The sequence below is a fragment of the Zootermopsis nevadensis genome, unplaced genomic scaffold (assembly GCF_977971745.1).
Source record: "Zootermopsis nevadensis isolate Lab colony 2312 unplaced genomic scaffold, Znev_1.0 Znev_ptg000037l, whole genome shotgun sequence".
Lineage (NCBI taxonomy): Eukaryota > Metazoa > Arthropoda > Insecta > Blattodea > Termopsidae > Zootermopsis > Zootermopsis nevadensis.
The window spans coordinates 8985412-9011609 of record NW_028259169.1 but is presented as its reverse complement, the minus strand read 5'-3'; the positions used below and the strand labels follow the sequence as shown (position 1 = coordinate 9011609).

At 41.5% G+C, this 26198-nt stretch overlaps 1 protein-coding gene across 7 annotated transcripts; it reads left to right on the top strand.

Moving 5' to 3' along the window:
• Window positions 1-8129: 8129 nt before the first annotated feature.
• LOC147871910 (ribosomal protein S6 kinase alpha-5-like) lies at window positions 8130-23634 on the top strand. 7 transcript variants are annotated; one of them, XM_087359916.1, is made up of 12 exons: window positions 8130-8245; window positions 9474-9725; window positions 16377-16513; window positions 16853-16978; window positions 18370-18588; window positions 18799-18914; window positions 19326-19436; window positions 20132-20212; window positions 20683-20789; window positions 21191-21341; window positions 21551-21683; window positions 22266-23634. In XM_087359916.1, the coding sequence occupies exons 3-12, from the start codon at window positions 16459-16461 to the stop codon at window positions 22502-22504; spliced, it is 1338 nt and encodes a 445-aa protein (XP_087216042.1). In that variant the 5' UTR covers window positions 8130-8245; window positions 9474-9725; window positions 16377-16458; the 3' UTR covers window positions 22505-23634. The 7 variants fall into 7 exon arrangements, with proteins under 7 accessions (XP_087216042.1, XP_087216043.1, XP_087216045.1 ...); XM_087359917.1 differs by lacking the exon at window positions 8130-8245 and having other exon boundaries at window positions 9464-9725; XM_087359919.1 differs by lacking the exons at window positions 8130-8245; window positions 9474-9725 and adding an exon at window positions 11334-11500 and having other exon boundaries at window positions 16862-16978.
• The last annotated feature ends 2564 nt before the right edge of the window (window positions 23635-26198 follow it).

The following is a 26198-nucleotide window of genomic DNA, read 5'->3' as shown; positions in this document are numbered from 1 at the left end:
AGGGTTGGTCAGTTGTTTTAACCCTCTATTCGGGGCGGTTAGTTTAGTTTCTTACACAAGGTTGATGGCGTTTTACAAACTTGACCAACCCCCCCTAGGAACTCCGAAAGGAGCGCCCTGCTCTATATTATTTTTTTTATACTATATTATACTATATATTTATATATATATATTATACTATATATATTATATATTAACTATAAAAATTTGTGATTCCTCGTTGTCATCAATAAATTACGTCATCAACAATGTCAACTATTAACAAACTCGGCATTGTTGTGTTCCACAACAATGCCGAGTACAACACAACAATGCCGAAAAAACTAATAACGCTTAGTACCAAGCCAGTCGCATTATCACTGCTCTACAAGCAGCACGTCACATTCTTGAATATTGATTGACAGTTGGCATAAAACATCAGGAAAGTGAAAGAAGACGTTATCAACTATTTGAAGTATCAACTTTAACAACTCCAAGAAGATCAACTGATACTCATTAGATATGTTATGATTAAGAAAGTATTATGAAAACTGACTTTTGATCGATATTAAGACGAAGATTTGCTAGGGTGGGGCTGGACGTAAAAAGTTGACTGAACAAGAACTGTTGGCCTCTAAACAGCGACGTAAAGAACTACTACATCAGACCTATTAAAGCGAAAGAAGACTTACATTGATAAACGAGACCATATTAAGAACACATGTAGAAAACTTATTCAACAAATCAGAAGAGCAAAAAACAAACAAACTAAGATTTTCAAGAGTAGGGTTGGACGTAGAAAGTTGACTGATCAAAAATTGTTGGCCTCTTATCAGCGAGGTAAAGAACTAAAACATCAGACCTATTTAATAAATAAATAAAAGCGAAGAGAGACTTACATTGATAAACGCAGAAAACTTATTCAACAAAACAGAAGAGCAAAAAACAAACAAACGAAGTTTTGCAAGGTAGGGTAGAAAGTTGACTGATCAAGAACAGTTGGCCTCTGAACAGCGACGTAAAGAACTAAAACATAAGACCTACTTAACAAATAAAGAAAAGCGAAGGGAGATTTACATTGATAAACGTAGAAAAACTTATTTAACAAGAACATAAGAGCAGAAGAAAACAAACGAAAACTTGCAAGGGTGGGTTTGGAAGTAGTTAGTTGACTAACCAAGAACAGTTGGCCTCTGAACAGCGACGTAAAGAACTAAAACATCAGACCTATTTAACAAATAAAGAAAAACGAAGGGAGAGTTACATTGATAAACATAGAAAAACTTATTTAACAAGAACATAAGAGCAGAAGAAAACAAACGAAAACTTGCAAGGGTGGGTTTGGAAGTAGTTAGTTGACTAACCAAGAACAGTTGGCCTCTGAACAGCGACGTAAAGAACTAAAACATAAGACCTACTTAACAAATAAAGAAAAGCGAAGGGGGAATTACTTGCAAGGTTAAGGTTGGGGTTGGACGTAGATAGTTGACTAACGAAGAACAGTTGGACTCTGAACAGCGACGTAAAGAACTAAAACATCAGACCTACTTAACAAGTAAAGAAAAACGAAGGGAGATTTACATTGATAAACGTAGAAAAACTTATTTAACAAGAACATAAGAGCAGAAGAAAACAAACGAAAACTTGCAAGGGTGGGTTTGGAAGTAGATAGTTGACTAACCAAGAACAGTTGGCCTCTGAACAGCGACGTAAATAACTAAAACATAAGACCTACTTAACAAATAAATAAAAGCGAAGGGGGAATTACTTGCAAGGATAAGGTTGGGGTTGGACGTAGATAGTTGACTAACGAAGAACAGTTGGACTCTGAACAGCGACGTAAAGAAGTAAAATATCAGATTACAAGAAGCGCTCCGAAAGGATTAGTCGTCGTTTTCGTCAAAAATGACGTCATCAACATAATCACCTTATATTTGTTTATACACGGAATTGTTGTGGAACAACAATGCAGAATAAACAAATAACGCTTAGTACCAAGCCAGTCGCATTATCACTGCTCTATATCGTCTCCGAACAGCGACATTAGACTATTTAAGAAATGAAGAAAAGTGAAAGAAGACGTTACCAACACCAAAAAGGTAATCTGATAATAATAATAATAATATTCATCCAAGTCATACTGTTCTTCAAGGGTTAAAACACTTGAATAAGACACTAAATTAACACCCCGAAGGGGGTTAGTTTAGTGTCTTATTCAAGATTTTAAAACGCAACCAATGGGGAGTTAGTCAATTGTTTAAAACCCCCATTCGCGGGTGAGGGTTAGTTTAGTTTCTTAATCAAGGGTTGAAACACTTGAATGAGACATAAACTAACCCTTCCGAAGGGGGGATATTTTAGTGTCTTACTCAAGAATTTAAAACGCAATCAACCCCCCGGAGGGAGGTTCGTCAAGTATTTTAATCAAAATTCGGGGGAGGGGTTAGTTTAGTTTCTTACTCAAGTGATAAAACACTTGAATGAGACACTTAAATAACCCCCCGAAAGCCAGTTAATTTAGCATGTTACTTAAGATTTCATTACGCAACCTAACCCCTAATGTTTTAACCGTCAATTCGAGGCGGTTAGTTTAGTTTCTTACACAAGGTTGGTTGCGTTTTACAAACATGACCAAACCCCCCGTAGGAGCTCCGAAAGGAGCGCCCTGCTCTAGTCAAGTAAAATAAAACCCGACGTTATTTTTAAATAAGCGAAAATAAAATTGCAATTCTTTCTTATGTAAATTCTCATTATTTTTAAATTTACTTCCTTCTGATAAAGAACACATTCAATATTAATTATTGACTCTTTAAATTTATGACTGAATGTAACCAAATTATAAGTTAGAGTGATTCTCTTTGTATTTTTTCAACTACCAACAATGTGTAAATGTGGACCGACAATGATCAGCCTTTACGTGAACACCTTCGTGTATAACAATGCAAGAAAAATGATTGGAATTTATAATCAACGACTGCAACAATCTTGGTTGAGCATGCCGTAAGTCTCTTTTCTCCTTTCCTATGCATGCAGTATAATAGCCTGAATGAACCGTATTGCACTCCATTCCTTTACCCAAGAAACTAATTGTTACGTCATCTGTTTACTCGGCATTGTTGTATTCGTATGTATTGCCGTCAACAATCCGCTTTCGTTAGTCCACACCTGACGTCCTTGATATTGTCCTCATCAAGGACTTCGTCCTACCGGTGCACCTGACTGTCTGCCCCGCACTCAGCTCAGATCACCTGCCCGTCCTCGTCGACACCACGTGCCGATCGTCCTTTCAAAACCTGCCTGATCGCCCGGACTTCGCGAGAATGGACTGGGCTGCATTCCAGGCTTGCCTCGAAAGCAGACTACCGGGGAACCCCGTGGTAAACGACGAGGAAGAAATTGACAAGTGCGTCGAGGAGCTGACCAGTGCTATCCTGGAAGCCACAGCAGCGTCCGCTCCCAAGCTTCGACCCCGCATTGACAGGCGACCGCTTCTACCCGCTAATATTCGAGATGAAATACGCCTGAAGAACCGGCTGAGGAGGCGATGGCAGGTCACAAGAGACCCCGCTCTTAAGACCCAGGTCAATCGACTCCAGAGGTCGGTGACCTATCGTCTCAACGAGTGGCGGAACGAACAGTGGAGCGACACGCTCGAATCCTTGGACTGCGAGGACCAGTCACTTTGGAAAATGACCAAGCGTGTGATGCGAGTCCCCACTCCGTCGCCCCCCTTCTTAGTGATGGGAGGACTGGCTCTCTCGAACCCCGAGAAGGCAGAAGCCCTAGCCGACAGCCTTGAGGTCCAGTTCCAGCCGGTAGACTACCCGTCGGACCTGACTACAATTGACATGGTTAACGAGGCGATGCGAGCATAGGAGTATGCCCCTGTAAATGAACCAAAATTAACCAGTCCATCGGAGGTCGCCCAGGCCATCAAGGGACTCAAGCTTGGCAAGGCTCCGGGCCCCAACGGTATACCGAACAGGGTCCTGAAACATCTTCCACGACGCGCGGTAACCTTTCTCACGAAAGTGTTCAACGCGGTCCTTCGCAGGCAACACTTCCCCTCGGCATGGAAACACGCTCGAGTGGTGTCCATACTGAAGCCGGGGAAGGACCCCACGCTACCTTCTTCCTATAGACCCATCAGTCTTCTCGACACGGTCGGCAAACTCTGCGAGAAAATCCTTCTAACGAGGGTCCTACACGAGGTCAGTGAACGCGGGCTGCTGCGCGACGAGCAGTTTGGGTTTCGACCCAGACACAGCACATCGTTACAGCTGGTTCGCCTCGTCGAAAGGGTCAACAGAAACCTTGATGAGAAGCGGCTAACCGGCGCGGTTTTCCTGGACGTGGCCAAAGCCTTCGACACAGTCTGGGTCCAAGGCCTCCTATACAAACTGACCGTCCTCAACTTCCCGTCGTACTTGGTGAAAACCATCTCTTCCTACCTCGCTGACCGGACATTCCAGACATCCTTCCAGTCTTCCACGTCCACACGTCGTACCATGCATGCTGGAGTTGTGCAAGGCGGAATTCTCTCCCCTGTGCTCTTCAGTCTGTATGTCAACGACATACCCACACCGTCCCGCCACGTCGAGTTAGCACAATACGCGGACGACACGGCTCTAATAGTCACGTCCCGTAGCCCAACGCTTCTCGTCAGGTATCTGGAGACCTACCTCAGTAGACTTGAGCTCTGGCTCAGGGCCTGGAGGATTGCTATCAACGTCTCGAAGAGCACCGCGGTTCTCTTCATTTCCGCGAGAAGACACATCCAACAGCCCCGAGCAGTGCAGTTCCTCGGACAGCCGATCCAATGGGTCAAAACAGCGCAGTATCTGGGGGTCACCCTTGACGCCGGGCTTACTTGGTCGGCGCACGTCAACCAAGTGGGAAAGAAGGCAGCGCAACGATTAGGTGTGCTAGGCCCGCTTATCAATAGGAGAAGTGGCCTGTCAATCAGGAACGGTGTACTACTCTATAAGCAGCTCATCCGTCCCATAATGGATTACGCATGCCCGATCTGGAGGTCAGCTGCCCACAGCCACGTCCAGAAGCTGCAAGTTCTGCAATCCAAGTGTCTTCGAATTGTTACTAACGCGCCCTGGTACGTTAGTAACAGGCAAATACATGAGGATATGGGGGTCCCTTTCTTTGCCGACCACATCAGAGCACTAACTGAGAGGTTTGACTCAAGGTTAGCTGGTGTGGGGAACCCCTTAGTTCGGCAACTCGGAAGACACTCGTGCCGAATGAGGGCTGCCAGAGTTCACCCAAGGGCAACCGAGGGCGACTGATGTTCAGCAGGCCAGCCGAAGCCATCCCCAAAAGACGGCCAAGTCAGCACAACGAGTGGTTAGACTACTCGGCTACCCTGACTGAGGTTTTCCGTGCTTTCCTCAGTTGTAAGGCGAATGCCAGGGTATAACTTAATAGGGGCACGGCCCGCCACCCTTCCCCTCGATCATGGAGGCCATCAGCTGAAGTGATCTTCCCCCCATGCCGCAGAGGCCTTCAGCCGAAAAGGCCCCTCCCTCTCTGGGTTCATACCCCAGAGACCCAACCAACCAAATTCCTTCGACAACTTGCCTGACAGGATAACCTCCCATCAGCAGCAACAAATCCCAGTTTGAATGGTCGAGGCTCCCGCCACGACGAAACCCCTTTAGCGTTAGCAAAATTTCCGTTCTTCTATTACGACCGTTTACCATTTCCAGCAATGCGTCTTGTGCGCAGGAATGGTTTCACCTAGGTAGGGACGATGCTTGCGCTTGCGCAGGCCTCTGCCCTCAGTTAGCTTCTTTGGTTGGTTGGTTGGTTGGCTTTCGTTAGTGCGGAAAGAGCTTTGCTGTGAATCGCTTGTAGAAGAAGTGCGTCGTAGAGTAGACAATTCTGTGCTGTTAAATCCTTTTAGAATATCACAAGTTCTTTTCTTATATAAGAATTATTAAGAAGTCTGTGATACTCCATTTTAGTTTTGATTAGATCGATCATTGTCGGTGGACGTCGTGGTCTCGTACACTTGAACAAAGTTTGAGGTAAGGGTTTCCTATTTATTATTATTGTTCATCACATTTAATGTTTTCATCTGCATTTGTGAACTCGTGTAAGAGAATTAAACTTTTTTAACACAATTTCAAGTAATGACTTCTATTTGTTCACGGCATCACTGATAATAAAAGAATATTCCAGTAGGCAATTAACTTTTTAAAGGAATAAAATGTTTTTCGTATCCCAGAATCTTAATAAAAATATGTGGATCTTAAGAAGTGGGGTGTATATTCTGAACAATAATTCTAACACTTTACATCTCTTGATACATCGACATTATTAAAACGTTTTAGGGAACTCTGAAGAAATTTTATTTCGGATTTAGAAGTCTAATTATCGATGAATCTCCCTCTCATTATCTCCCTACAACAGCAGATTAAATCCGGGGTATGTTTGCTGTTATTGAGTGCAAAGTATTTATGGGTGCAAAACACGGTCTTTCACTTTGAGGGAGGAACAGAGACTGAGGGTCTCTGAGAACAGAGTGTTGAGGAAGATGTTTGGACCCAAAACGGGAGTGGGGCAGATAATAGAGAAAATGCTTGACGAGCTCCTCACCCGATGTTGTTAGGGTGAGTTGAGTGTTTACAAGGCCTGAAGGGAGGAGACCTTTGGGAAGACCTTGGCGTCAGTGGGAGGATAACATTAAGATGGATCTTAGGGAGATGGGACTCTATGGAGCGAACTGACTCAGGATAGACCCTGGTGGCGGTCTTTCTGAACACGATGATGAACCTTCTGGTTCAGTAAACGAAGTGCCGAGTACCAGTCGACTTTCCGTAGAATATCTTGCACATTGCAGTGTGTGAGTAGTGATCTAGGCCTGATCTACGCATGCGTTAGAACAAATTAGAGCTTTCGTGACTGTTCCCAACTGTAAATGTCGCGTTCATTTCATAAATTTAAATGACACATTGTGTTCGTGGTTTATATAAATTTGTAACTTAGGCAGGAAAGTCCTTAATCATGTAAGCTCTTACGCACTTTTAGTTCTACAGAGAGAGAAGAACGCGAAAATTTTATGCTTATGAAAAGGCGTAACCTTATTTTTGCAAAATTTATTTCTTAACTGCCTGGTTCTGCATCGAAGGTCACGCAATTTCAATGGCATATTTTTTCGTATTTTTTTAAAATCGATTTACCAGAGTAGAGGCATCTAAGACTTTATAGATTACATTGATATTTTATAAGCAATGTCTACGTAGATTACATAAAAGAAGATTTAAATTATGCGAGTAATGACAAACACGCGGCATGACTTAATATTCCCTATATCAGTCACATCTTCAGGGAGATTAAGCCAAGAAGAGTGAGATTGGCGGGGCATGTGGAGTGCATGGATGGGGCGAGAGGTGTGCACCGGGTATTGGTTGGGAAGCCTGAGGGAAAGAGACCACTGGGGAGACCTAGACATAGATGGGAGGATAATGACAAGCGGGATCTATGGGAGATGGGAGTTGAAGGAGATTGGATTTTGTTAGGCCAGGTCATTGATCAGTGGAGGGCCGTCTAGGTAGTTAGTTCGATTAGTCACATTTAGATCTTTGTCATTTTGTATTGAATCTCAACAGGCATTCTGTAACACAGAAACAAACTGAGTCCATCGAACCGAAGTCGTACTTGAGAATCTAACAGTAGCCCAGGTGATCAAATGTCTCTCCTTTTATGAAACATGAAGTTTTGTGCCCGTGTTTACAAGACCCCGCCTCTAAGCCACACTTTCATACCACATGTCTCTAAGATCGATTTTAATATTATCCCAGCAACGTATAGGACTTTAAAGTGACATTTTCTCTTCAGGTCTTCCGATTAAAAAGTTGCACTTCCTGTCTCTGTCATGTGTTCTACAAGCCCCGCCCATCTCATCACCCCTGATCTGACAGCCTACAATTTATTAATTAGTGAAGAGATCTATTAAGCTCCATATTACGCAATTTTCGCCATTCCCTTATCAGTAACTCTCTCGCAGGACCAGATATTCTTCTCAGTACCGTGTTTCCTCTCAGTCACTCTCAGTATGAAGAAAAACCCGTAACAGCGATCGACTGTCTTTTCAGGAGATGGAGTCAAACCAAAGTCGCGCCAAAGCATTTGTCCGCCTGAACGAGCTGAGAGAGAAGAACATCTTGTGTGACGCGATGTTGAGGTTGGAGGACGGCGGCGTCTTTCCAGTCCACAGAGAAATCCTCTCGATGTGTAGCGCATATTTCAGGTGTGTTTATGAACTGATCTAATTGATTAACACGTGAAATAAGGACAAAACAGACGTCGATTCGTGTGTGAAATGTTTTACCCCCTCTGATGCAGAAACATGTATTTTTATACGGCTATTTGTTCGTTGTCATGAAATCTCACGGCGCCGTAGAAACTGAGTGGCATTTCAGACGTACTTACTGCCTTCTTTCCTTCAAGATGGAGGCAGTAAGCACCTCTGAAACGTCCGATAATTTCTAAGAGACAACACGAAGCAACATCCCAGAAGACGTAGGTGGTCTTTTGTACTAATTTTTAAGTGCGGTTGTACCAAGGTGACAGTCAATCGATCTGGAGGGAGAATTAGAATCCATTTCCAAATCGTCTTGGTTTTAATACAAAAAGACGACCTACAAAGTCCAGAAGAAATTTGGTAATGCCCGGAACATTGAAAGCTGCTGTGTGTTGCTCTATCTGAAGTATAATAAACTATAATAAAGATCTTCGCGAGAAATGTTTCATTGTTACGAGAGAATCGTTCGAGAATTTGTGCATAAATTAATTTGCTTGTGTTTTAAATAAAGATGCGGCGAGTTCTCGAAATGAGAAATGAATTTTAACCACGAGCCATTGCTTCTGTTTTCCAACAGACGCTGTGCCCCTTTTTCAGTTTCCGACAATCAAATCTTTCTGTTTGGCTTGCACTGAAAATCCCTTAATTTGTAGTAGGAAACTGTTTGCTGGTTGGTGATCACCTCTTGAAGGCCTCGTAGAATCATCGGCTTTTCTTTTAAGTTGTTTATTGTCGAAAAACATTTTGACAGAACAAATAATTTCATATTACGAACTGATCAATCAGTGGAATGTACAGCCCGCGATGAATGTTGAAATATTTGCGTTGGCTTTAAAATTTCTGTAGGAGTTGTTATAACCTCAGACATCTCTTGAAGGATTCAAGGGTACTTAACAAAACGAGGGTGGCTATTCCATAGTACAAATTCTCGCTGCTTGCTTTCCGATTATTAGTTTAAATTCTTTTAAGTCTTCGCCCGCTTTTGAACCTCTCGCAGTTAATCCGGTCCCATTCGTACTCATTCTGAGAGTTTTTTAATTATTCAGGTAACAAAAATTCATTCATCACGTTAAAAAAAGATTATTTTATTTGGCTACGTAAGTCATAAAAACTTAAACTTTATGCGCATGACTTGTAATTTTCTGCTCGCCGTTTCTCCAAATCGACGTTTCAGGACCCTCTTCACGACATCACTGCACACCAGTGAGGTGACTGATGTTCTCCTCCACGAAGTCAGCTCAGACATGATGACCCAGATACTGGATTATGTTTATTTTCGCGAGGTGGAAATCAACTCCGACAACGCGTGTCAGCTGCTCGAGACGGCTGAGTACTTGTGGGTACCAGGCGTTACTGGCCTCTGCTGCGACTTCCTCATGGACGCGATGGACGCCGGCAACTCTATCGGCATCATGCAGTTCGCAAGGTAATTCATGTTCATTTGTCATTTGCTGTGACGCCAGCCTTCGTCGCTGGAGCGAATCAACTTTACTCAAGACAAGCAGCCGAGTGCCGTGTAAATTATAAAACGTTGGCATTTTGTTATTAATGACCCTGTAATTTAAATGTTCTGATTTAACTGCGTATGTTTTGATCGTCATTATGACCAGCAGATGAATAATTTCACCACGTAGAACATTAATCACGACCTATTGCAGGGTCATAATGTCTTCCTCTCGAAATACTTTTCTGTTTCTTTCTCTGCGGAATTCCTTGCTTCTTACATAATCCTCCCAATATCAAAATCAACATTCAGCCCCACATCCTTCTGCGTACAGCAAAATCTCCGTTAACCGAGCCTCGATTATCCGATTCCCGCATTAAGCGACCGAATTTCAACCAGATCGGTTGCGATTGGATTCCACCGGGGAGAGTGTTTAAATCGATGTCCACGCGGTACAGTTCATTGATCTAACCTCACCCCAGGTTTTGCTGATTATTATGAACACTTCAAGATATTTAGAGAATTGGTTATTATGCGGCAAAGACAAAGACCTACACTGTGGTTCCTGTAGAAACTGAACTCTGACTCCTTGTTCAGGACAACATAGGAATCAAATCAACTGACATCGGCAGAATCACACCAGAACCTCCAGTTCAAGCGATGGACAGAATTACTGATAAATTCACTATTTTAAAACAGGGACTACCTCGAACGGCACTCACGAGTGACTTTTGCCTGTCGGCTTGTGCGTGCGACTCGCCCGCATCATTCGCTGGCGACTAAAATATGTATTGAGTCTCTACTTATTTGTTCAATTCCATGTCCACGTTCCCCTTTCCCTCGCTTATCCGACCCGAGGTTCCCCCCATTTAGTCCGGTTACACGAGGTTTCACTGGATTAACACACGCAGTTACACGCTAAAACAATTGAAAGAGACATTAAACCCCCCCGAAGGGGAGGGTAGTTTAGTGTCTTACTAAAGATTTTAAAACGCAACTAACCCCTACGATTGGGGGTTGTCAAGTATTTTAACCACCATTCGAGGGGTTGTTTAGTTACTTACTCAAGGGTTGAAACAATTGAATGACACACTGAACTAACCCTTAGTGTCTTACTCAAGATTTTAAAACGCAACGCAATATTTAAACCCCCCCATTCGGGGGTTTAGTTTAGTTTCTTACTCAGGAGTTAAAACACTTGAATGAGTCACTAAACTAACCTCCCGAAGGGAAGTTAGTTTAGCGTATTACCTAAGATTTCAAAACTCAACAACCCCCCAGTAGGGGGGTTGGTCAATTGTTTTAACCCTCTATTCGGGGCGGTTAGTTTAGTTTCTTACACAAGGTTGGTTGCGTTTTACAAACATGACCAAACCGCCCGTAGGTGCTCCGAAAGGAGCGCCCTGCCCTAGTCTCCTTATAAAAATTTGTGATTAGTCGTTATCTTCAACCAATTTGTCTTCAAAAAATGACGTCATCAACAATGCCAACAGATATTTGTTTACTCGGCATTGTTGTGGAACACAACAATGCCGTGTAAACAAATATATGTTGGCATTGTTGAAGTCGACACAACAATGCCGAGTAAACAAATAACGCTTCACAACAAAAGAAATCAAAGAATATCAAGTCAGTCGCATTATCACTGCTCCAGAAACAGCAAGTCGCATTCTTAAGAATTGCCTAACAGTTGTCCTAAAACATCAGGAAAGTGAAAGAAGACGTTATCAAGTATTTGAAGTGCCAACTCCAACAAGGTAAAGTGATACTCATTCGATATATTATGATTATGAAAACTATTATGAAGACTGACTTTATGATCGATTTTGAGACGAAGATTTGCAAGGATGGGGCTGGACGTAAAAGGTTGACTGAACAAGAACTTTTGGCCTCTGAACAGCGACGTAAAGAACTAAGACATCAGATCTATTTAACAAATAAGGATAAGCGAAAGAAGACTTACATTGTTAAACGAGACCATATTAAGAACACACGTAGAAAACAGACGAAGATTTGCTAGGGTGTTGTTGGACGTAGAAAGTTGACTAACCAAGAACAGATGGCCACTGAACAGCGACGTAAAGAAGTAGAATATCAGATTACAGGAAGCGCTCCGAAAGGTTTAGCCATCGTTGTCGTCAAAAAATGACGTCATCAACAATATCACCTTATATTTGTTTATACACGGGGGTTAGTTTAGTGTCTTCCTCAAGATTTTAAAACGCAACCAACACTTGAATGAGACACTAAACTAACTCCCCTTCGGGACTAACCAAGGTTGGTTGCGTTTCACAAACTTGACCTCCTTATAAAATTTGTGATTAGTCGTTGTCTTCAACCAATTTGTCTTCAAAAAATGACGTCATCAACAATGTCAACTATAAACAAACTCGGCATTGTTGTGGAACACAACAATGCCGAGTAAACAAATAACGCTTCACTACCGTTCCAGTCGAATTATCACTGCTCCAGATGAAGCACGTGGAATCGCATTATTGATAATTTTCTGACAGTTGTCCTAAAACATCAGGAAAGTGAAAGAAGACGTTATCAAGTATTTGAAGTACCTACTCCAACAAGGTAAAGTGATACTCATTCGATATATTATGATTATGATCGATTTTGAGACGAATATTTGCAAGGGTGGGGCTGGAAGTAAAACGTTGACTGAACAAGAACAGTTGGCCTCTGAATAGCGACGTAAACTTGAATGAGACATAAACTAACCCTTCCGAAGGGGGGTTAGTTTAGAATTTAAAACGCAACCAAACCCCCCGGAGAGGGGGTTCGTCAAGTGTTTTAAACCCCATTCGGGGGGTTAGTTTAGTTTCTTACTCAAGGGTTAAAACACATGAATGAGGAGGGATAGTTTAGTGTCTTCCTTAAGATTTTGAAACGCAACCAACCCCTCCGAAGGGGGGTTGGTTGCGTTTTAAACAATTTTCCACCACCCCGGAGGGTGGTTGGTCAAGTGTCTTAACCCCCATCCGGGGGGTAGTTTAATTTCTTACTCAAGGGTTAAAACACTTGAATGAGACACTAAACTAACCCCCCTCGAAGGGGGGGTTAGTTTAGTGTGTTACTTAAGATTTTAAAACATTAAAACACAACTCAATTCGGGGGGGTAGATTAGTGTATTACTTAAGATTTTAAAACGCAATCCCCCCCGAAGTTGGTCAAGTGTTTTAACCCTCCATTCGGGGGGTTAATTTAGTTTCTTACACAAGGTTGGTTGCATTTTACAAACTTGACCAACCCCCCCCCTAGGAGCTCCGAAGATTTGAAAGGGTGGGGTTTGACGTAGAGTTGACTGACCAAGAACTGTTGACCTCTGAACAGCGACGTAAAGAACTAAAACATCAGAACTATTTAACAAATAAAGAAAAGCTAAGGAAGACATACATTGATGAACGTAGAAAAACTTATTCACCAAAAACAGAAGAGAAAGAAATCAGACGAAAATTTTCAAGGGTGGGGTTTTACGTAGAAAGCTGACTGACCAAGAACAGTTGGCCTCTGAGCAGCGACATAATGAAGTAAAAAATCAGATTAGAGAAACTGCTCCGAATAAGACACTAAATTAACTCCCCTAAGGGGGATAATTTAGTGTCTTACTCAAGATTTTAAAACGCATCCAACTCCCCGAAGTGGGAGTTAGTCAAGTGTTTTAACCCGCCTATTGGGGGTGAGAGATAGTTTAATTTCTTACTCAAGGGCTAAAACAATTGAATGAGACATTAAACTGCCCCCCGAAGGGGAGGGTAGTTTAGTGTCTTACTAAAGATTTTAAAACGCAAATAACCCCTCCGATGGGGGGTTGTCAAGTGTTTTAACCCCCCATTCGGGTGGGTTAGTTTAGTTTCTTACTCAAGAATTTAAAACGCAACCAACCCCTCCGATGGGGGGTTGTCAAGTATTTTAACCACCATTCGGGGGGATGTTTAGTTTCTTACTCAAGGGTTAAAACAATTGAATGACACACTCAACTAACCCTTCCGAAGGGGTTTATTTTAGTGTCTTACTCAAGATTTTAAAACGCAACGCAATGTTTAAACCCCCAAATTCGGGGGTTTAGTTTAGTTTCTTACTCAGGAGTTAAAACACTTGAATGAGTCACTAAACTAACCACCCGAACGGAAGTTAGTTTAGCGTATTACCTAATTGTTGGTCAGTTGTTTTAACCCTCTATTCGGCGCGGTTAGTTTAGTTTCTTACACAAGGTTGATGGCGTTTTACAAACTTGACCAACCCCCCCTTTGTTACACAAGGTTGATGGCGTTTTACAAACTTGACCAACCCCCCCCTAGGAGCTCCGAAAGGAGTGCCCTGCTCTATATTATTTTTTTTACTATAAAAATTTGTGATTCCTTGTTGTCGTCAATAAATTACGTCATCAACAATGTCAACTATAAACAAACTCGGCATTGTTGTGGAACACAACAATGCCGAGTACAACACAACAATGCCGAAAAAACTAATAACGCATAGTACCAAGCCAGTCGCATGCAGCACGTCGCATTCTTGAATATTAACTGACAGTTGGCCTAAAACATCAGGAAAGTGAAAGAAGACGTTATCAACTATATGAAGTATCAACTCTAACAACTCCAAGAAGGTAAACTGATACTCATTAGATATGTTATGATTAAGAAAGTATTATGAAAACTGACTTTTGATCGATATTAAGACGAAGATTTTCTAGTGTGGGGCTGGACGTAAAAAGTTGACTGAACAAGAACTGTTGGCCTCTAAACAGCGACGTAAAGGACTACAACATCAGACCTATTAAAGCGAAAGAAGACTTACATTGATAAACGAGACCATATTAAGAACACATGTAGAAAACTTATTCAACAAATCAGAAGAGCAAAAAACAAACAAACTAAGATTTTCAAGAGTAGGGTTGGACGTAGAAAGTTGACTGATCAAGAACAGTTGTCCTCTGATTAGCGACGTAAAGAAGTAGAATATCAGATTACAAGAAGCGCTCCGAAAGGATTAGTCGTCGTTTTCGTCAAAAAATGACGTCATCAACATAATCACCTTATATTTGTTTATACACGGAATTGTGGAACAACACCTAGCCTCCAAGTAGCTGGATTACAGGAGTACGCCACAACTCCCAACACTAAATTAACACCCCGAAGGGGGGTTAGTTTGGTGTCTTACTCAAGATTTTTAAACGTATCCAAACCCCCCCCCCCCCCGAAGGGGGAGTTAGTCAAGTATTTTAACCAGCCCATTGGGGGGTGAGAGTTAGTTTAGTTTCTTACTCAAGATTTCAAAACGCAACCAACCCCCCAGTACTGGTATAAATTGCGGTCTACAATCGGGATTCGTTACTTTGGAAAGGATTGCCTTGTGAATCGGTTGTTGATGAAGTTTATCGTGGTCTAGATAATTTTGTGAAAACCTTTGAAAATAACTCGTGTATTCATCTTCTGTGAATCATTAACAATTTCGTGACAGTGTACTGCACTCTTTCTATTCAATTTCTGATTAAACTTTTGCTCCTGTGGACATCGAGTTCTGTTCTTCTTTAGAAAGGGTGAGACAAAGGTTTCCTATTTATTTTTAATATTATTATTTGATTTTGCATTTGTGATTGTCTGTGGTATTTTGAGAGTTTGTGTGTAATTTTTAAGCATCCACACACGTCGGCTATCATCAACAAAGTTATTTGAGTTCCGGCTAAGTTAAACGCCTGATAGTGACTTAAGTCAGAGTCACTTGGGAATAAATAAGTGTCTTAAGTGTCTTTCGTAGTTTACCAGGAAACGCGTGGGATTGCTTAGGCGTTGCCCGCGAGCTACAGGTTGGGGAAATATTACCTACGCAAACCAAATCGATCGGTGGAACAGAGATCTGTAATGCAACGCCTCTCAAAATGTTTCTTGTCCCCTGGTTCCCGAAATGTCACTGAAAAGTTTCGAGGTTTCTTAACCGCGGTTACCATAAGATTAGATTGTAGTCTCTAACACTAAATATGTATTCATTACACATTTGTCATTGAATACTAATGTTTTCGATTTGTTTTTCATTCAATATTAATAATCGTTTAGTGGATCTACGTGGGAAAAAGAGTATCTTACGACCTTACGAAAGGTTCAAAGTAAAGGCTCACAAGTCTGACTGTGCATTTTAAAAATGTTCAGGCGTCCGAATACACCATCCAGTTAAACAGCAGTGAACTGAACGATTGGTATGTGGTCTGAAAGAGGGTTTGTTGTCAAAATTACTTATCTTAATCAAGTAATTTATTACACTCTTACTCGCACTAACGAGGGAATGGTCAGGTTGGTCGTGCGCTCAGGATTGTCCAAAATTCAAATACGCTACTGCGTCCAAGGATGAGTAATACATAAAAATATCTTATTCCTGGAGAGACAACCCAGGAGAAATCATTACCTTCTCGTATATGCTACAAAATATGGGGCACAGGGTTGGCCATAAAGCTTCCTTCGCCGAAAAATGGCGCATGTAAAGAATGCCTCAGTGCCGTTATTTCGAACAATGTAGAGTACGTAGTATAAATTTGTATTTCGTGTGTTCCGAATTTCGTGTTGGATTTAAAAGAGCGCCGATGCTATTATAATGTTGGAAGGTAACAGGATATACCTTTTTTGACTACAGGTGCCTGAGGAGAATCCCGATTTTTTTTGTCAGCAGACGAAGAAATTGAGTCAGAGACATTGCGGAACCTGTTCTGAGTTCGATGACTGACAAGCAACCAGAGATGGACAGGAACGTGACTTCCGGCAGTCAATCCGGTTAGTATTCAAAGTTAGGTTTTGCCTTCGATGTGACCTTTCTAAATCAAAAGTTCTAACTATAATATATTGGAAATTTGTTAGGTTTATATTTTAGGATTGTAGCGTAACGTAGATGCTCTGCGGGCTGGAGACAACAATAACATTAGACAATGTGCTATGTTTGTTGGCAATATTTGAATCAGCCGACATGTTTCTTTTGAAGACGATAACTTTGCATATCAGGAAACAGCCCGCCATGCGAACTGGCACTCACTGGTTCTTCCATAACTATAACAAAGCACGATGGGGAATTTCATGGTTTATTTTACTAACTAACTAACTAACTCCTTGTATCAGAATCTGCAGGTCCATCAACACCACAGCGTGCCACCGGACAGAATCCTGAGGCAAATCCAACCATTTGCCTTAGTCGCGGCCTCAGGCTAGACCATTTTAAACGCGGGAGGGTTCTAGGAAAAGGAGGTAAGTGGAGGTTTCTCTTAATTCTGAGACGATTTTTCTTCTTATAGAATGCGACCCTGATTACTCGAACCTTCATGGACAGCTTTTACAGCAGAATAGAAGTAAAGTTATTATTGTTATTATTATTAGTAGTAGTAGTAGTATCAGCAGAAGCAAGGAAAGTGGATCCCATCCCCAGTTTTGAATCAGTCACAATTTTTATAGGCACGTGATTACAGAAAAATTTAAGATACTGAACATCAGTTATAAATTATTTCGCTGTATAAGAATTGCAATTAGTAACAACTGTCTGAGCACAACTCAGATCCCCGTCGCTATCAAAGTTCCGAGGACCACGGAATTAACGCATCTTAATCATCTTGCGATATTTCCTTGTATCTAGAAGTGGAAGATAATTTAAAATAACTCAGGATTTATTTATCCCTTCTGTAAGACAACGAAAATGTATCAGCAACAAAACTGATTTCTTTTTACGTTTTTCTCTGATGGCTGACAAGTTATTGAACGCCTTCCGAGCAAAGTACATCGGCAAATCGGAGCTGTTACTAATGCTGCCTCGTTGTCGTCACATCTCCTTACTGATCCTCTGTGTGACGCTAGGTCCAGTTCCTAACAGGGTAGAAGACTTCTTAACATCGACGGAACCGCACTGAATCTTTTTCCATGTCCGTGGACTTTTTGTAACGCAATTCTTAAGCAGCAGACAATGAGGAGACGAGCATCTGACCGCTGCCTCCGGGCACTGCAACTTAGTCGAGGGTGAAATTTGCGGGTGGAGGCTGACAGGACAACATTCTGAAGTGTAGTTTCTCGCCAATTTACACTGTTTTGCTGAGTTTAACACTGCTGACTGTCCCGCCACGACCGTTTTAATGCATGAGTGATATATCTAGTTATTTTCAAACTGAGAATTATGTAGAGCCTGTTCTGACGTAGATAATTTTCAACCTATGGCCTATAAAAGTTTATTTGTGGGTAGATTCAAAGCAAGATGGCGAGTAATGAATTCGGGCATTGAGCTCGTGTGACTTGGTCAATCAACCCTTCGAAGAAGTATTATAACAGGAAAAGTTTAATTATGGAACACCTGTAATAAGATCAAATAAAGTTTTATTATGTTACTCTCAATTAGTAGGTCTATTCATACCCCTTACTTGAAATTATGTGCTCCAATAATTAGAAACTACGAAAACTTTCGCGCTTACTGCAAGTGATTCTAGTGTTTTTTCTAAACTGACTACAGAATATACTGAAAGATTCTTTTTCACTCAAGAAGTTTAGACGCTGCATAGAAATTGTACTGACTCCTAAGCTGTATGAGGAGATTGTTTTCTACGTGAGAACCTTTTGTTGAAAGGGCATGAATTAGTAACACAGATGAAATTTTACAGGTTTCGGGAAAGTTCGCTTGGTCGAGCAGATTAGAGGCTTCAACGAGGGAAAACTCTACGCGATGAAATCAATGAAAATGAAGAAAGTCACTGCCGACAGAAATTCTTTGTGGCTGACGATGATGGAGTGCCGCGTGTTAGCGGAGGTAGGCGACAGCCCGTTCTTGGTTAAGTCGCACTACACCTTCATCACGCAATCTCATCTGCACTTGGTGATGGGTGAGTACATAAAGAACTGCTCTCATGTTTGGGACAGACCCGCGACTGGGTGTTTGGTTCCTGAAAGTCAACGAACTGAAGTCTGTAACTACGTTTAGAGCTACACTTTACAATTACATTTTGTCGAAATTAATATGCAATACACTACTATTCGCTGATGGTCCTTAAAATAACGAGGTCTGGAAATTATTGTTTTTAATGTGTTCACAGATTATCTGGAAGGTGGAGACTTACAAGTCCTTCTGGACAAGAAACAGAAACTTCCTGAGGGCGATGTCAAATTCTACACATCGGAGATAGTCCTCGGTATCGATCACCTGCACAAGGTAGGCGCACTTCAGCCCTTGCCAATGAACTGCCTAACAAATACAGTATTTGTTTGTTTGTTTGCACGTTCAGATAGCCCATTTCTGTGTCGGGTCGAAAATGACAGCCAACAGTTTCGAAAATCATGATTGTTTTCATTGAGTAAAGAAATAATTATTTTTTATGAGTTGTGTTAGAAAAAGGTCATTTGTTAAGGTCACAGGGTTCCTGTCCCTAATCCTCCCCCTCCGCCGCTTTCAGACCCAGTGACTTGAAACTTCCTGACTCATGAGCTTAGTCATAACTTAATAAATAACAAGAGTTATGGAGCACAAAAGCAAACTGCTGGGTTGTGCATCTCCCAGCCACAATAAGTACGGAAACAAAACAGAACAGAAGGAATTTGTTAATTTTTGTTTTGTTTTTTACAGATAGATGTCATCCACCGAGACCTCAAACCCGCAAACATCCTCAGAGACTCCAGTGGCCACTTGAGAATCACTGACTACGGCCTCTGTAAAATGTTCCACTCTGATCAGAAGGTAAATTTAATCTCCACCTGAGGCCCATTTGTTGCTTAGTTCAGCTACAGGGAAACGTAGGCCGTCAATGCAGGAGCTGCGTGGATCACTGTCAGTACGCTTTGTCTGACGGGCGCCAGAATACAAGAATCGTAAAGGTTGTACGTCTCTCAGTTGTTAAAATCGCTTCATCCGTGATCAGATTTTGTGTCTTGTATCAATATTTAACGGAATGTGCGACTAACATGCATCGGATGCACTCCGAAGTTGAGGAGCTGAACTCAGAAGCACAGAACCATTTCAACTGTAGCGCGACTGTTTGCAATTCCTTCGGGATTTTTACCATAAAGAAATACAAACAGAAATTACCGGTGTTAGAAGATAAACTCTAATGGAAACAAAGCTGTATGAGGTACAGAGAGGACTAATTTAGATGTTATTTTATGAGAAACTTTGTGGATAAGTCTTCGTGGGACAAACCCCTTCGAAAGGGCCAATTCAGAAGACCAGGAAGAACATCGAGGGACAGAGTTAAGAGGAATATAAGAAAAAGAATTGATATTGAGAGCAGGAGGAAAAGGGCGCTGCGTCCAGTGGTGGTCTTTGGAATTAGCGATATTAAGAGTTCTTAGCCTCACTACCAGAAAGTTAGTCACTAGTTGCTTTGTGTGTCATAATACTCTCACACTTATGTAAAATGTTGTTTCTATCAACAGCCTAAAATTGCACGTACCAACTGCTGTGGCACTCCCAAGTACACGTCTCCTGAGGTGATCAAATGCAAAGGACATACCAAGGTAATTTCTTACGTAATGGCAATCTGACAACGAGGATTTCACTGTTTCCTGTGACTGAACCAACAGTTATATTAACGTAAACAAATCAGCCGTCGCAATGTGAGGGTACGGATGCATATGTACAAATTTCATGCGGGATGAGATGGTCTTCTACCTCCAGGAGGGGTCAACGACGAAGAAATATTTTAAAATCTGCGTGTGTTTTCCAACTGCTCATAACATCATTTAAAGACAAATAGTTGGCGCACGTTACAGGCGTCAGAATCTTTCGTCTGTATTTGGGGCAGTTAACTTTGCGCCGACTGACACACATTTGCCAGAAGAATTGAGAATTAATATATAAAACCTTAACGCAATAAATTAACAACACCTTATAGATCCCGCAAAAATTTTGTCGCCCTTAAATTCTTGTGGACATGTAGAAGTCTTTAGAAATGAAAAGTGACTGATTTCACCTGATTTTGTTGCAGGTGGTTGATTGGTGGAGTCTAGGCATCATGGTGTTTCAGATGCTAAAAGGAACCACCCCATTTGAAAAAGAGGGTGATGAGAGTGACAAATACAAGAACCTTTTCAAGTGAGTTCAGTTTGTGACGTACAAGCTCCTTTAAACACGTTTCTCTCGAAAGACGTTTGTCGCTAAATAAACCTTAGGGCAGGGAACGAATTGTAGTCAGGAAAAAATTCCTGTTGACCAAAACCATTTAAAATCTGACGATTTTACAGGGCTCAAATTGACTGTGAGGGACAGGGAAGTAAAGGGTTTGAAATGTTGAGAAGCTGAGTGCGTCCTTATAGATGATCCATCTTAAACGTCTGTGGTGTTACCCGCTCCAGAGATTTCCGTGTCAAAGAGCCACTGATGAGGTTTCTTATAATAGAAGCAAGAGACTTTAAACACACTAATTATGGATGCGTATTTAATATGAAGTTTTCTGTATACAAGTACAAGAATGGCGTTCCTTTCTCCCATTGCAGACGAATTCTGAGGCGGGAGCCGAAGATCCCAAAAGAGTTTTCCGCTGAGGCGAGAGATTTCGTCCTACGATTATTAGCTAAAAGACCAAAGAACCGTCTAGGTGCAGGCGGGAACGGAGTCGTTGACATGAAGGGGCACCGATTCTTCAACGTGAGTTCTGTCTCAGTTTAGAGTAACAAGTTAGGAAGAGAATGCATAAATCATTGACAGATGACGTTTTAGAGAAAAAAACCTCTCACCGCAAGCCTTAGATTTCCATATAACTGAAGTGTCTGTTCATATGAGATGTTCCCAGTTGTGCCTTGCCAGCCAGACGTTCGCTCTGCAATCACGGTTAATGCTCGTGTTTCATCCCACAGGACATCAACTGGGCTGATACAGAACGAAAAGCCGCGATAGCTCCGTTTGTGCCGGACTTGGACAAGGATAATCAAAATCCGGACAAGGATAATCAAAATCCGTCATCCCAGGATAGTGACATTTCATCCTCAGGTGAGATACTTGACATAATTTCAGAAGAAACCTACTTTTTGTACCTCGTGTTTCTCTAAACGAGTTTGATTTCAATGTGCCCAGAAAGTGACACGACATGTTGACGTTGGTCCCCTGCGTTTTAATGCCATGTGCACACGTAAATACATTTCTGCGTTCCGGAGGAACATACTGCCTCCATCGCCATCGCTGAAGATGGTATCAGTACATTCTTCCGAAACTTTGGTACAGAGGCAACTCTGATGATGTGAAATTCCTTTTCCACCCAATTGCTCCAGCTGCTTGCAGAAACTGTTGTCCCAGGTCACATAATTAGTTAAAATGTGGTCCAGGAATTGCCTTCTGCCCCACATTCACTCGACTCAGGTTATAAAACTGCTCAGAAGTAACAAGAAAGGCGACTTTATGGGGAGAATTATGCACAGCTTTAATTTTTAAAACATTGAATAGTAGTTGCAGTCTCCAGAGAATGTGAGAGTATTTATCAGCAGAAAATATACTGGAGCAGACGTGTTCAAGTATCGAGAATCGCTGTGTCCCTTACGCGAACACAGACTGAATATGTCGTGTATTTCTCTTCAGCAGAGGTTTTGACCGATTTACAAACGACGGAATCCTCTTCAGAAGAGATTATGAGCGATACACGAACGACAGAGGTTCCTGCAGGGCAAACAACACCTGCGGTTGTCGGGAAGACTCCGTCAAAAAAGAGGAGGATGAGCAGCTCGGAAGACGACGGGAGGCCAGTGAAGAGACCACGATCACCAACGTCGGAGGTCGACCTCCCAAATGACGGCCATGGAATTGCAGAAGGAGACTGATAAAATGCGGGAACGATTTCACTACTTGTCTGATCTAAATTTGAATTCACATTGAGCCAGACGCCATTAGTTTGGTGCGTTATGAGATCCTGATGGATTAGAACAATTTAATTCATTGGAGTGCTGTATAAAGTATATACGTGGCTGCATACCTCTCGCACGACCAGCAGCGTCAGACTGACTTACTGATTCCAATGGAACAAATCCCTTTGTCGATCGGCGGACACGAGACATTACCAGCATTTCTGCAGAAACAAAATATTTATGATCCTCGTTAATGTTTTTAAAGGGAAAATTAGTTGTTCATCTGTTTTTGATGTAGTTAGATTTCTGCATACCCAGTAGGTCTATCAGGGGCTACTCTACCTTTATTGAAAAACGCAATTTCAAGGCCGGTCCATCTGACAGATGCGTTTCTGGTGCCAATGCAGTCTGTAGGAGCATCGACGTCTTTAGCAAAGATAATGTTTTGATTACTGATGTCAGTCGGATTTTTAAACAAGTAGAGCAAATCGTCTATCAAGGTCATTCGGAAGACGGGTCAGAAGAATTTGTAAGGTCAATATCAACAAATCGACAGCAATGGTTACCTAGGAAACGTCATCTGTTTACTCGGCATGCAATGAAAGGAAGGGGGTTAGAACACTTGACCAAACCCCCCTTCGGGGTGAGGGGGGGTTAGTTTGTGGCATGTTAGGTAATATATTTCGACTTTAAGCATACTTACATTACTGAGATAATGATTTTAATTATTAGGCTTAAATATGTTATTTATGTATAAAGTAAAATGTATAATATGACGTCTACAGAAGCCTGAATAGTACAACCGCACAAAAATCCAGGTGCAAATTGAAACATTTTATATGTTCTGAAAGCTGGAACTCTGTATTATAGTTGAGTAAAATAAATTTGGTTCGAAAATGACATATTTGATATCTAAACATGTCTCGAGGAATAACTTCAACTAATTAATATTTCAAAATAAAACCGTTGAATAAATGATGTAAATATATAATGGAATGTAATAATAATATTTATTTAAGTAGAAATGTCTCTGTATATGTGCGCTACAATATTTGTAATTCACGACTAATCGTAGCTTGAATAAAATTTCGTCTGACTGAAGGCAATTCAGAAACACTGATTTAAATGATAAATACACCTCATAGATCTTAATTTTCAATGTTTGTATTAGTAGAAAGGAAGATACAATTTCCCTGTTCTGGTAACCCACGTAGTTCTGTTTAACTGTAGAAAAGACTTTTAATACCTTGAGGGCCCAAAATTCCTCTCCATAATCAGTCGGATTATCATGACAGATTCCTGTAAATACTAACACCAAACACCTCAGCGAACACGGGGCTATAAAATGATTAGGCACTATTACCTGAACGAGATACCAACTTAATACAGCATAACCTCGCTATAATGCGGGTCGCGGGGGACGGGTAATCTCGCGTTATCACGGAAGTGCATCGGAGAAATCGGTACAGTATTGATAGACTATCGCCATTTAAGAGTATACATACTTATCTGACTATGTCACGATTGATTTTTACGGAAAAAGTAATAATTAATTTGGCTTGCATTTCAATATACTGTACTACCATTCCTACTCTCGACTATCGATTGGTTAGATTTGCGACTCTACAGAAATCCTGCCATAAGGGGTACATACAGCCATTTTTGCCTGCTCTATGTTGAGATTGTGAACATAGCAGCTTCCTTCCAAGACTATTATAATGGCTATGTGGCAAAGTCTATGGAGGTCCGGGCGTCTGACTCCAGGGAGAAACACAACAGCCAGTGCCAGCATACCCAAGGCCAGCCAACCTAGGGCCACACCCTGTACCCCAGGGACAAATCCTTACCCAGGCATCAGGTGGGGTGAAATTTGAAAGAAATTTTGAAATCTTTTCAAAATTTAAGAAAAATCAAAAAACGCTGGAAATTGTCCAAAAAGAGCAAAAACCATTTTTTTTAAAAAAATCCCACTTTCAATTTTCTTTTCAAAAATTTAAAAAAAATTCAAAATTTTTGGTTTTGTGCGCTTTTCAGATAATTTCGAACATTTTGAAAATTTTTCAAAACTCTCACCAAGAGATGCATGGCAACCTCGGCGATTGCCTCACCCTGTCTCTGCCGGACTCGGCCTCGATCCTTTCCGATTGCTGACTGCCTCGGTTTCTACACAACCGGCCTATGCACAGGGCTCGATGTGTGGCCGACCGTGTCCCTGCCCGTCTCGGTATCTGTCTTACGTGTTGCATCGAGAACCTCGGCTTATAGAAGACGGCAGTAAGAGACCGTGTGAGGCACAGACCGCGTTCGTCAGAGACACAGTCCGAAGGCGATCTGTCCTGCATGGGAACAGGTGGGGTGAAATTTGAAAGAAATTTTGAAATCTTTTCAAAATTTTCAAAAAATAAAAAAACGCTGGAAATTGTCCAAGAAGCGCACAAAACAAAATTTTGTTTTAAAAATTCCACTTCCAAATTTTTTTCAAAAATTTCAAGATTTTTGGGTTTTGTCCGCGTTTCAGACAATTTTCAGCGTTTTTTGATTTTTCGAAAATTTTGAAAATTTCTTCAAAACTCTCACCAAGGGATGCATGCCAACCTCGGCGAATGCCTCACTATGTCTGTGCCGGACTCGGCCTCGATTCTCTCCGATTGCTGACTGCCTCGGTTTCTGCACAACCGGCCTATGCAGGATTCGATGTGTTGCCGACCGTGTCCCTGCCCGTCTCGAAATCTGCCTTACGTGTTGCATCCCGAACCTCGGCTTATAGGAGACGGCACATAAGAGACCGTGTGAGGCACAGACCGCGTACGTCAGAGACAGTACATCAGACACAGTCCGACGGCGATATGTCCTGCATGGCATCAGGTGGGGTGAAATTTGAAAGAAAATTTGAAGTTTTTTCAAAATTTTCGGAAAATCAAAAAACGCTGGAAATTGTCCAAAGAACGCACAAAACAAAAAATTGTGAAAAATTCCACTTTCAAAATGTTTTAAAAAAATTCAAAATTTTTGGTTTTTGTGCGCTTTTCAAACAATTTTCAGCGTTTTTTCATTTTCGAAAATTTTGAAAATTTCGAAATTTCGGAATTTTTTCAAAAATTTCGAAAAATCAAAAACCGCTGGAAATTGTCCAAAAAGCGCACAAAACCAAATTTTTTAAACATTCCACTTTCAAATTTTTTTCGAAAATTTCAAAATTTTTGGGTTTTGTGCACTTTTCAGACAATTTCCAGCGTTTTTTGATATTTCGAAAATTTTTCAAATTTAGAAAAAAATTCAAAACTCTTACCAAGAGATGCATGCCAACCTCGGCGAATGCCTCACACTGTCTCTGCCGGACTCAACCTCAATCCTTTCCGATTGCTGACTGCCTCGGTTCCTGCACAACCGGCCTATGCAGGGCTCGATGTCGGGCCGACCCTGTCCCTGCCCGTCTCGGTATCTGTCTTACGTGTTGCATCCAGCACCTCGGCTTTTAGAAGTCCGTGTGAGGCACAGACCACGTTCGTCAGAGACACATTCCGACGGCGATCTGTCCTGCATGGCATCAGGTAGGGTGAATTTTGAAAGAAATTTTGAAATCTTTTCAAAATTTGAGAAAAATCAAAAAACGTAAATTGTCCAAAAAGCTAAAAAAACAGAAATTTTTGAAAAATTCCACTTCCAAATT

Excerpts from the sequence above, each read along its gene's own strand:
- LOC147871910 (XM_087359916.1), top strand. The coding sequence starts at position 16,459 with ATGACTGACAAGCAACCAGAGATGGACAGGAACGTGACTTCCGGCAGT. Across the intron at positions 16,979-18,369 it reads GAGGGTTCTAGGAAAAGGAG|GTTTCGGGAAAGTTCGCTTG; the intron begins GTAAGTGGAGGT and ends GAAATTTTACAG. Across the intron at positions 18,915-19,325 it reads GTATCGATCACCTGCACAAG|ATAGATGTCATCCACCGAGA; the intron begins GTAGGCGCACTT and ends TGTTTTTTACAG.